The sequence below is a fragment of the Oncorhynchus mykiss genome, chromosome 13 (assembly GCF_013265735.2).
Source record: "Oncorhynchus mykiss isolate Arlee chromosome 13, USDA_OmykA_1.1, whole genome shotgun sequence".
Lineage (NCBI taxonomy): Eukaryota > Metazoa > Chordata > Actinopteri > Salmoniformes > Salmonidae > Oncorhynchus > Oncorhynchus mykiss.
Window position 1 is genome coordinate 17,423,847 of NC_048577.1, and position 11,802 is coordinate 17,435,648.

The following is an 11,802-nucleotide window of genomic DNA, read 5'->3' on the forward strand; positions in this document are numbered from 1 at the left end:
GACCCATGCCAAGTCTTTTCAGTCTCCTGAGGGGGAATAGGTTTTGTTGTGCCCTCTTCACGACTGTCTTGGTGTGCTTGGACCATGTTAGTTTGTTGGTGATGTAGACGCCAAGAAACTTGAAGATCTCAACCTGCTCCACTACAACCTCGTCGATGAGAATGGGTGCATGCTTAGTCCTCCTTTTCCTGTTGTCCACGATCAACTATAGTTTGTTAACAAGACATTTGTGGAGTGGTTGAAAAACGAGTTTTAATGACTCCAACCTAAGTGTATGTAAACTTCCAACTTCAACTGTACATACATTTGACGTCAGAAGTTTACATACACTTAGGATGGAGTCATTAAAACTCAACATAACCTGAAAGGCCGCTCAGCAAGGAAGAAGCCACTGCTCCAAAACCGCCATAAAAAAGCCAGACTACCGCTTGCTACTGCACATGGGGACAAAGATTGTACTTTGTGGAGAAATGTCCTCTGGTCTGATATAACAAAAATAGAACATTTTGGCCATAATGACCATCGTTATGTTTGGAGGAATAAGGGGGAGGCTTGCAGGCCGAAGAACACCATCCCAACCGTGAAACACGGGGGTGGCAGCATCATGTTGTGGGGGTGCTTTGCTGCAGGAGGGACTGGTTCACTTCACAAAATAGATCATCGTGAGGATGGACAATTATGTGGATGTATTGAAGCAACATCTCAAGACATCAATCAGTAAGTTAAAGCTTGGTCGCAAATGGGTCTTCCAAATGGACAATGACCCTAAGAATATTTCCAGAGTTGTGGCAAAATGGCTTCACATTCTCAAAATAAAGTGGTGATCCTAACTGACCTTAGACAGGGAACATTTTTACTAGGATTAAATGTCAGGAATTGTGAAAAACTGAGCTTAAATGTATTTGGCTAAGGTGTATGTAAACTTCCGACTTCAACTGTATGTATGTATGTATGGAGCATAATGTATTTACAGTTTATTCACGTTTTCAAGTACTTCAAGTGACAATTAATGCATTCCGATTAATGTATAGATTGTAATGGACACCTATGATGTGTGTAAAATATTTTTGGGGTATTTTGTTGTCGTGATTCTAATGAGCTAATGCTAATCTATTTGCCAGCTATGTGTGGAGCCATGTTTGTTGACATACAATGCAATGTGGGTTTCACGTAAAAGTCTGTTAGACCATATATGTTATAATATGGTGAGGTAGATGACACATCACCTTCAACATATATACTATATACAGACACAACTCATCTTGTCTCCTCTTATGATCTTTGGTTGATGCGAGAAAAAAAACATACATGGTAGAGCACAAACTACCCATCGTCGGATTACTTTCGATTTCTAGCAAGTGTTTTACTCAATTATTTTGATCAAAGGTGAGCTCGCCAGTGATGTGATTATGTATACATGTTAATTGCTATTAGCTCATTTACATCCCTACATTTTCCGGTTTGGATGATTGCGTTATGATGTAGATACTTCTGTAAATGTCTGAACATTGCATCCAAAAATAAACTGGTCACATTCTGGACATTAGTTCTTGCAAAATTTTTCTGTGAAAAAACAGTGTGGCCAGCTCAAATGCTGTCTGTTGCGTCAATCGAAACTGGGCGTTTTAAATAAGCATTCTAATCACACTGGTTTGAGCGTACGCTGCAGGCACCACTGTAGAATGATCACACCTGTTTGTTGGTACGTGTGAAAAGGTTAACGACGATGGCAGGTGATTTGAACTGTGCTTCGATATAGTGTTCAAAGATATAATCATAATGTACTATACATAAATCTTGAATTTGTAGATAAAAAACACTGCTAAACCAAGGAATACTGCTGATGGGAGCATCAGCATTGCTGAACTGCTGTGTCTCGGGATGGAATCCACCAAGGGTACTGTAATAGAGGGTAGAGGAAGACAAACATTAAACATAACAAGAACAGGGCAACACAATAAAGGCTAATCTGGGAATGCCCTGAATATTTTCTTGCTTCATTGCCAAAATTGATCCTATACTATATTGTATCACCAATAACACCCATGGAGTACAGTTGAAATGTATATTTTGCATCATAATAGTCTGCTACAGTAGAGCTACATACAGTCAATGCATATGCTTAACTTGAATTAATTTGTTGAACACAAAATGGTGTTATATAGGACCACAGTGTACAATAAAGTTGAGTTTTGGCACCACAACATTGTCAAAAACTATTCCCTTCCAGTGGCCAGTAAACAGCAACAAATTGGATTTATTTGGTCAGATTTGTATGACTATGAAGTCTAGGCCTGAAACAACAGAGCTGGGACAAGCGACATCCCCGTCGCCAAGTTTATTCAACTGTAAATAAATCAGGCTATGGATTATGGGTAGATCCACGGCAATGATAGTGCATTTTTAATATCTCACATTTAAAAGACTGTGATAGCATGAAATTGCTATTTCTAAATGGTTGCCTTTCTCCAACTAAAAGCCAAATGATTAAAACAAGCATAGCAACACACATATTGCTGCGGTAAATGCAAAATTAATGGAAAAACAGGCCTTTTATAATGACAACTGTCACAAATAAAGTGCAACACAGCAGTATATGGTGCTGATTATAATATTCAACACCTCCATCTCACCCCCTCTCTGGGGTATTACATTGACTTTGAAATGCATATTAATATCTATTAACAAAAGGTAGCGCACACTATATTTTCGGCTTTGTATTTTTTCCAGACCCAGCTCTGAGAGGCGGCATGTGACGTCGATTATCTTTCTGAAACATCTTGAAGGCTCTTCCCACCTTTTCTAAGGTGAGGCACTATGGTGTTCTTCTTAAAACATGTTGGTATTACAGACTCAGACAGGGAGAGGTTGAAAATGTCAGTGAAGACACTTGCCAGTCGCTCAGCGCATGCTCGCATACACGTCCTGGTAATCTGTCCCGCCGCACAGCCTTGTGAACATTGACCTGTTTAATGGTCTTACTCACATCGGCTGCAGAGAGTGTGATCACACAGTCGTCCGGAAAAAGCTGGTGCTCTCATGCATGTTTCAGTGTTGTTTGCCTCAAAGCAAGCATAGAAGTAGTTTAGCTCATCTGGTAGGCTCATGTCACTGGGCAGCTCTCGGCTGTGCTTCCCTGTGTAGTCTGTAATGGTTTGCAAGCCCTGCCACATCCAACGAGCGTCAGAGCCTGTGTAGTACGATTCGATCTTAGTCCTGTTTTGATGCTTTGCCTGTTTGATGGTTTATCGGAGGGCATAGCAGGATATCTTATAAGCTTCCGGGTTAGAGTCCCGCTCCTTGGAAGCGGCAGCTCTAGCCTTTAGCTCAGTGCGGATGTTGCCTGTAATCCATGTCTTCTGGTTCAGGTATATACGTACGTTCACCATGGGGATGACGTCATTGATGCACTTATTGACGAAACCAATGACTGATGTGGTGTACTCCTCAATGCCATCGGAGGAATTCCGTAACATATTCCAGTCTGTGCTAGTAAACCATTTTTTTATTGATCTAGTCACTGGTGCTTCCTGCTTTAATTTTTATAAACAGGAATCAGGGGGATAGATAGATGGTCAGGTTTGCCAAATGGAGGGCGAGGAAGAGCTTTGTATGCGTCTCTGTGTGATGATAGAAATTTGGTCAAACGGATTTAAGTTTCCCTGCATTAAAGTCCCCGGCTGCTAGGAGCCCTAGGAGCGCTGATATTTTTAGTGCTACAGGGTGCATAAACACTCCAGCCAGCTGGTATGCACATGCTGTGAGGATGCCGTCTGGGCCAGCAGCCTTGCGACGGTTAACACGCTTAAATGTCTTACTAAAGTCGGCTATGGAGAAGGAGAGCCCACAAACCCTGGTAGTGGGCCACGCCAGTGGCACTGTGTTATCCTCAAAGCGGGTGAAGAAGGTGTTTAGCTTGTCCAGAAGCAAGACGTCAGTGTCAGAATTGCGACTCCATTTCATCTCTATACTGACATTTTGCCTGTTTGATTTCCTTACAGAGGGAATGCCTACACTGTTTTTATTCAGCCATATTCCCAGTCAACTTTCCGTGGTTAAATGCGATGGTTTGCGCTTTCAGTTTTGCGTGAATGCTGCCATCTATCAACGGTTTCTGGTTAGGGTAGGTTTTAATAGTCTCAGTGGCTAAAACATTTCCTATACACTTCCTGATAAACTACCCAGAACATATCCAAGTCTGCGTGATCAAAACAATCTTGAAGCATGGATTCCGATTGGTCAGACCAGCATTGAATGGTCCTTAGCACGGATACTTCCTGTTTGAGTTTTTGCCTATAGGTAGGGAGGAGCAAAATGGAGCCATGGCATGCCTTGTAGGCATCCCAGAAGTTGGAGTAGCAGTGATTGAGTTTTTTAGCAACACGAGTACTACAGTCTAGGGGTTGATAGAACTTCGGTAGCATTTTCTTCAAATTTGCTTTGTTAAAATCCCCAGCTACAATAAATGTTGTTTCCAGTTTGCATAAAGTCCAGTGAAGTTCTTTGAGGGCCATCGTGGTATCGGCTTGGGGGGTAATACACACGGCTGTGACAATAACCGAAGAGAATTCTCTTGGGAGGTGATACGGTCTGCATTTTATTGTGAGGTATTCTAGTTTAGGTGAACAAAAGGACGTGGGTTGCTGTATGTTCTCACAATCCCACCATGAGTAGTTAATCATGAAATATACACCCCCTTCGCCCTTCTTCTTCTTCCCAGAGATCTATTTATTCCTGTCTGTGCAATGAACTGAGAACCCTACTGGCTGAACGGACTCAGTATATTCAGAGAGAGCCATGTTTCCGTAAAACAGAGTATGTTACATTTCCTGATGTCTCTCTGGAAGGAAATCCCTGCCCTCCGCTCATCAACTTTATTATCCTGAGAATGAACATTAGCGAGTAAAATACTCGGAAGCGTTGGGTGGTGTGTGCGCCTCCTCAGTTTAATTGTCCTGGGGGGTACGAACAAGGATCCGATTCGGGAAAGTCGTATTCCTGATCGAAATGCTGGTAATGCTGGTGAGTTGTCGCCGCTCTGATATCCAAATGTTCTTCCTGGCTGTATGTAATAATACAAAAAAATCCTGGCCTAATAATGTAAGAAAAACACATTAAAAAAAATACTGCAAAGTTGCCTAGGGGCTAGAAGGATTTTTTTTGTGCAAAAAATGGCGGGCTCAAAACAGGTGGGGCTTTGTATTTACATGAGTACATAAACCACGCTAATGTATTTTAGAAGCTTACTTTTTATGAAATGTGTATCTAACGGTTGCATTATGACCATCCTGTGTCACTTTACTTGGACTAAGAAATACACTTTATGACACTTTCAAGAAGCATTATGACCATTATAATTCAATAAATCCAGATAGGCCTATCACATACATGCCCTTTTGTCAGTCATCGGTCACAAATAAGGTGTCTTGTCCAGCTCCTGAAATCTGCTCCTGCATTCATCCTAGTCATGAGCAACAGAGCATTGGGGTAGGTACATGTCTGATATCAATGTGTGTGCAGTTTAATATGGTCAATTTTAGAAAATGATATATAACATAAATATAACTTTTACAAGTAGGCTTCGATGTAACGGAACAGTTTGCCTTGTGTGGTAGGTTTTGTGGGTTTTGACAGGAGTCATAACCAGCCATAAAATAATGCAATATGACACAACAGGTCTAAATATATGTGCATGACAATGTTATGAATATATAATGACAGGTTATGACACGTTTTGTCAGCTGTTATGACATATTATGACATGGTTATGACTGTGTCATAATGTGTTATGGCCCTAGGTGTCAAATAAAGTTTGACCCTTTTTTAAATCCAATCTCAACCTCTGAGTTTGCCAACAACTTTTTTCCATGACTTCAAAATAGCTACTATTTCAAGTTTTTGATGATAATGGCTTTTAACCACTTCAGATTATTAGCAAGGCAGAGGATTCAAACCAGCAATCAGTGTCCATTTTAAAACACGCTAATGTTTTCATGGATTCTTTATGGGGCTATCGACGAACAATGGAGTGGTGTCGTCGGCGAGTCACATACACTTGAAGCACATCAATTATCAAGCATAAAAGTCACTATTTGAGGAGCAAGGTAGTGGACAAATATAGAGCAAAGGAATGACTTGCAATGAGGGAAAAGAGGCATAGAAGGAATGGGGATGGGAAAGGGAAGGGGATGCAAATAAATCAATACACTCCGGCCACGTTTGTTCTCTTTGCGATCACTCGTTAGTCTAAAAAGTCTTAAGGCTCTGTGTGCTTGGGTACCGCTGGCATTTTATGACCTCCAAACTCATTGGCTGGAGTGACAAATCTGATCTGGGTTACTTATAATTCACTTATAACTATCATTTCATTTTCTGAAGTAAAGTACAGTTGTTACCCAGGAAAGGAATGGGGGTGAGAAAGGGATGCCCAGAAGCAGTGCTCTCTATTGGGGAAGAAAGAGGACATGTTAACCTCTTGCACCACACTGAGAGGTGCATTAACAGGTGGTGGGGAAACCAGCGGGCCTTCTGAGAAAACATACTAAATTATATGAATTTGCAGACAGTCACTGAGAGGGAGCCTTCGGTCATCTTCCATGTTCCGACAAAATAACTTAAAATAGCCTCTATTACTGAACTCTCCATTCAAACCTCTTTTCGGCGGTGGGTTGGAATCAGCCGAGGAGCAAAAGTGCAGCCCTGCCTGGTTGTCACTATTGTCAGCCATAGAGCTGTACTGTAGTACGGCAACATTGCAGATGAATGGACACTGACTCCTTCGCCCTTATTGTGGGGTGATGTTTACCTTGACTCAATGACTTTTGAAAGTGAACTGAATGCAAACAGCAGAAAAATACAAATACATGAAGATTTTTCTTTGAATAACTCTTTGTATGGCGGTTGTTGCACAATATCTAGTCTACGAACCCTATGTCAACTCTAGCAGTACATGGATGAAGAATTATTTTAGAGAACGGGGGAAAGAGTGAAAGGAAGGATGGTTTGATAGGATTAAACTGTCTATGGAGGAGTACATGACACATGAACTAGTGTTCATGAATGCAGTAGAGACATGAGAAACATATACCATATACAGTATCTACCGTAGGTCCTAAAAGGTTGTATAACAAAACGTTCTGTATGAAAATAGGTGTTGTAGCACTCTATTGAGGCTAGGAATTAATGGCAAAAGCTGGAGCTTTTTTAACTGAGTGTACCTCTCAGTTCAACACAATTCAATTGGCTGGTGCTATATCCCTCACAAAGCCTCACTTTGACCTCTATCACAGTAGCTCCCTCCACTGGCTCTCAGCCTAGCTCACCTGAGTCGCCTCTCATGTCAAATCCACTGTGGAGTTGGCAGCAGTGGAAAAAGTACTCAATTGTCATACTTGAGTAAGAGTAAAGACACCTTAATAAAAAATGAATTGAGTAAAAGTGAAAGTCTACATGATTAAAAGTCTAAAAGTATTTGGTTGTAAATATACTTACAGTAAGTATAAAAAGTAAATGTAATTGCTGAAATAAACTTAAGTATCAAAATTACAAGTAACAGTATAAATATTTTCTTATTCCTAATATTAAGCCAACCAGATGATGATACCATGTTTTTTAACATACTTGTATCTATTTATTGATAGCCAGGGGCACACTCGGACACTCAGACAAAATTTACAAAGATAGCTTTTGTGTTGAGTGAGTCCGCCAAATCAGAGGCAGTAGGGATGACCAGGTGTGTGAATTGGACCACTTTCCTGTGCTGCTAAGCATTGAAAATTTAAGTAGTTCTGGGTGTCAGGGAAAATGTATGGAGTAAAAAGTACATTATTTTCTTTAGGAATGTCGTGAAGTAAAAGTTCTCAAATACAAATAGTAAATTAAGTACAGATACTCAAACGACTTAAGGAGTACTTTAAAGTATTTTTACTTAAGTACATTCCAGATGAATTCCGAAGAACGCACTTCATTGCGCCGACTTCTGAAATTAAGCTATTAGTGCTCATCAAGCTGCCTCGCGTGACAAGAAGCCGAGTCTCTCGCACCTGTGTGATAACGAATCACAGGACAGCCCGAGGGCGAACGCCGAAGCATCTCAGCGGATAGAAAGAGATGAGAGAGAGGGAGAAAAAAGAGAAGGAATTCACACTTACTTGGAGCAGAGCCTTCTTAATGACTCTCCCCACATCCTGTCTCCACTCGGGGATGTCAGGCTTGTACTCGTCCAGATTAGGGGAGAAAGATAAAAGCAGAGATTTGAAGAACTCTGTCAGAAAGAGAGAGAGAGAGACCCAGGGGAGAAACAGAAACAGACCGTTAATTCAGCCCCTGATCTAGGTGCATTATTCTCAAGGTATCCTCTTCATTCCCCACTGTCCTTTGTTCTGGTTGTGTCCCTCCTCTAACTGTCTTCTGATGGGTGGGAAAGCTGACAGAGATGTCGGTGTGTGCGTGTTAGTGTGCTCAAGGGGAGATGATTAATCGCACATGTGATTTCTTAGATAATTGGGGAAATGTCCCCTTTCGCACATATCCTGACATATTCAAATGTAATGTATCCTGAAACGTCGCATACCAACTCAGATGGCTGCTATATGTGCTAATTAGTAGGATCATTTGATTAGGGAGATCTGAGAGAGAGAGGGGAGAGAGAGAGAGAGGTAGTACTGATCCTTACCTTGGACGGCTATCGTCTTGGTGTCTTGCGGTATGGCGTTGGCTGAAGACACTTGGGCCGTAACAGTGTTCATTCCCTCGCTGGTGAAGGTGTATGAGATTCTCCCGTCTAAGCTGATCACCGGCTGGAGGAAGAGAGAACATGGACAAAATGGATGATAACACTTTGATCTAGACATAATCCCTTCACCTAAAACACTTACATAAAGCCCCAGAATATGAAAGAGATCCATTCCAGATGATAATAACTTCTCCTTCAACTTCTCACTAAGAGTAATTGGAACTTGATTTGAGTAAAACCCTAGAAAAAACATCCTCCCCATAAGACCTAGAACCAATGCAGGTAAGGTCCTAACCTATGAAATACTAATAAGATGTCAGAAGAAAATATAAGATCAGAGACTGCTCCGCCTCTTTCATAGTCATCTTCATTAATAGAAGAGGTCAATGTATGTAATACCATAGACATCATGAGTAAATCTTCTTTAGGATAGGGGGCAGTATTTTCACGTCCAGATGAAAAGCGTGTCCAAAGTAAACTGCCTGCTACTCAGGCCCAGAAGCTAAGATATGCATATTATTAGTGGATTTAGATAGAAAATACTCTGAAGTTTCTAAAACTGTTTGAATGATGTCTGCGAGTATAGCATAACTTATTTGGCAGGCGAAATCCTGAGGACAAACCATTCAGAAGTCTTTTTTTGAGGTCACTCTTTTCAATGGGCTTTCATTGGGAATCCAGATTTCTAAGGGACTTGCTTGCAGTTCCTATCGCTTCCACTGGATGTCAACAGTCTTTAGAAATTGGTTGAGGTTTTCCCTTTGAGAAATGAAGAAGTAGCATTGTTCAGAACGAGGGTAGAGAGAAGTGTACTCTTTGTTAGAGGCGCGTGACCTGAGAGTTTGCTACACTTTGTTTTCCTCCGGTATTGAACGCAGTTTATCTCGTCTTAAATTTGATTGATTATTTACGTTAAAAAATACCTAAAGTTGTATTAGGAAAGTTGTTTGAAATGTTTGGACAAAGATTACAGGTATCTTATGAGATATTTTGTAGTCATGTAGCGCGAGTTGGAACCAGTGTTTTTCTGGATCAAACACGCCCAATAAATGAACATTTTGGATATATATTGACGGAAATAATCGAACAAAAGGACCATTTTTGATGTTTATGGGACATATTGGAGTGCCAACAGAAGAAGCTTGTCAAAGGTAAGGCATGAATTATATCTTTATTTCTGCGTCTTGTGTCGCGCCTGGCGGGTTGAAATATGATTGTCTGTGTTTGTTTGCTGGGGTGCTGTCCTCAGATAATAGCATCGTTTGCCTTCGCCGTGAAGCCTTTTTGAAATCTGACACGTTGGCTGGATTAACAACAAGTGCAGCTTTAACTTGGTGTATTGCATGTGTAATTTCATGAAAGTTTATTTTTTATAGTAGTGGATGGGCCAGACCACTGCTGTAAGGTTTACTTCCTTGTTCTTGATGGCCACAAACAGAGCCAGCAGCTGGACATGTTCCACAGAACCTGATACAAACACAGAAAGGGATTCAGGCTCAGTGTTGTATGATTCAAACTCAGTATTGGATGATTCAGACTCCATATTGGATGATTCAGCCACAGTATATACATCCAAATAATATTTTTCAGGTGCTTGGGAAAATAGCAACCTTCTTAAATAAAGAATAATGGAAATAAGATCTCTCACACTGAGCTTGCCAGTATCACTTATCATAAGACTACTTTAGCTGAAAGGGGAAGGTGAATGAAATTGTCACGTATACTCCCTCTCCGGCGCTCTAGGTCACCAGGCTGCTCATTATTAAGTACACGTGTCACCATCGTTACGCACACCAGTGCCTCATCAGACTCACCTGTTTCTTGTCTATACGCTGCTCGTGTTTCTTGTGTTGTCCATGTTCGTTTATTAATTAAATTATTCACTCCCTGTACTTGTTCCTGACTCCCAGCGTACATGTTGCAGAAATCTTACTCAACAAATGTCATGACTGTCTAAATGTTTTATTGTTTTGATGGAATTTAGTTGAAGAACAAGATTTTTTCTGGACTTAAAACACGTTGGCATTATTTTGTTTTGGTGGTGATACCTTGTGAGTAATACTGTGGTCTGCCATGCTGAGACTGTAATGGGAGCTGACGTGGGTGTACTTGGCATTATCGTGATCTAATTTGTTTTATTTTCTTTAACCTTTATTTAACCAGGAAGGGCTCATTGAGATTTAAAATCTATTTTTGAAGAGTGTCCTGGCCAAGAAAGGCAGCACCAAGTCATTACAAAAATTACAGACAAACAACATGAAAAACTACTCTAGTAAAAACGATATAATTCACAAGAGGATAACAAAATCAAAACAGCAAATTAAAAACATTGACAGGTCAGGGAATCAGTCTCAGGATCATTCATCAGTGATTTAAAAATACCAATCGGTACAAGTTCTTCCAGTTTAAAAGTATTATGTAAGGCGTTCCAAGACGATGGCGCAGAGTACATTTTACCAAATTCAGTTCGGACATTTGGAACAGTTAGCAGGGTAAAGTCCAGCAAACGAAGAGAGTACCCACCACATTTCTAAACAATAAAAATGCCCAAATATGAAGGTAGTGAACACAAAATGGCTTTTAAATAAAAGTATACCAGTGCCTGAGCCTACGAGTGACTAGAGAAGGCCAGCCAAACCTGGAATATAAAGTGCAGTGGTGCGTAAGGGTTTTGCAGTTTAAAATAAACCTCAAAGTGCCATGGTAAAAGGTGTCAATTGATCTCAAACACTGAGCGGAAGCAGTCATATATAAAATATCCCCATAGTCTAGTAAAGGCATAGATGTAGCTGATACTAGCCTCCTTCTGGCTTTAAAAGAAAAACAGGCCTTATTCTTAAAATAAAATCCCAATTTCAGCTTCAATGTTTTTGTAAATTGTTGAATATGCAATTTAAAAGAAAGGACATCATCAATTAAAATTCCAAGATATTTATATGAGGTTACAACCTCAATCTACTTGCCCTGAAAGGTAGGTGAAAAGTTTAGAGGTCTATTTCTTGCTTTAGAAAACACCGTAAGTTTAGTTTTGTCAGTATTGAGGTTAAGCTTCAATATAATACACAAGG

General features: G+C 40.4%; 1 protein-coding gene across 1 annotated transcript; it reads right to left on the bottom strand.

The window, feature by feature from the left end:
* Positions 1-850: 850 nt before the first annotated feature.
* On the bottom strand, positions 851-8,864 carry LOC118938544 (VPS10 domain-containing receptor SorCS1-like). The gene is made up of 3 exons (XM_036942614.1): positions 8,675-8,864; positions 8,151-8,263; positions 851-1,900 (listed from the first exon to the last, which is right to left on the bottom strand). Exons 1-3 carry the CDS (start codon positions 8,850-8,852, stop codon positions 1,853-1,855), a joined length of 339 nt encoding a protein of 112 aa, XP_036798509.1. The 5' UTR covers positions 8,853-8,864; the 3' UTR covers positions 851-1,852.
* Between the last annotated feature and the right edge of the window lie 2,938 nt (positions 8,865-11,802).

What these genes read in the sequence shown, in the direction of transcription:
- LOC118938544 (XM_036942614.1), bottom strand. Translation starts at nt 8,852, where the DNA reads ATGTCTAGATCAAAGTGTTATCATCCATTTTGTCCATGTTCTCTCTTC. An exon ending in CAAGACGATAGCCGTCCAAG is followed by an intron (nt 8,264 to 8,674) that starts GTAAGGATCAGT and finishes TCTTTCTGACAG; the next exon opens with AGTTCTTCAAATCTCTGCTT. An exon ending in TTAAGAAGGCTCTGCTCCAA is followed by an intron (nt 1,901 to 8,150) that starts GTAAGTGTGAAT and finishes CCTCTATTACAG; the next exon opens with TACCCTTGGTGGATTCCATC.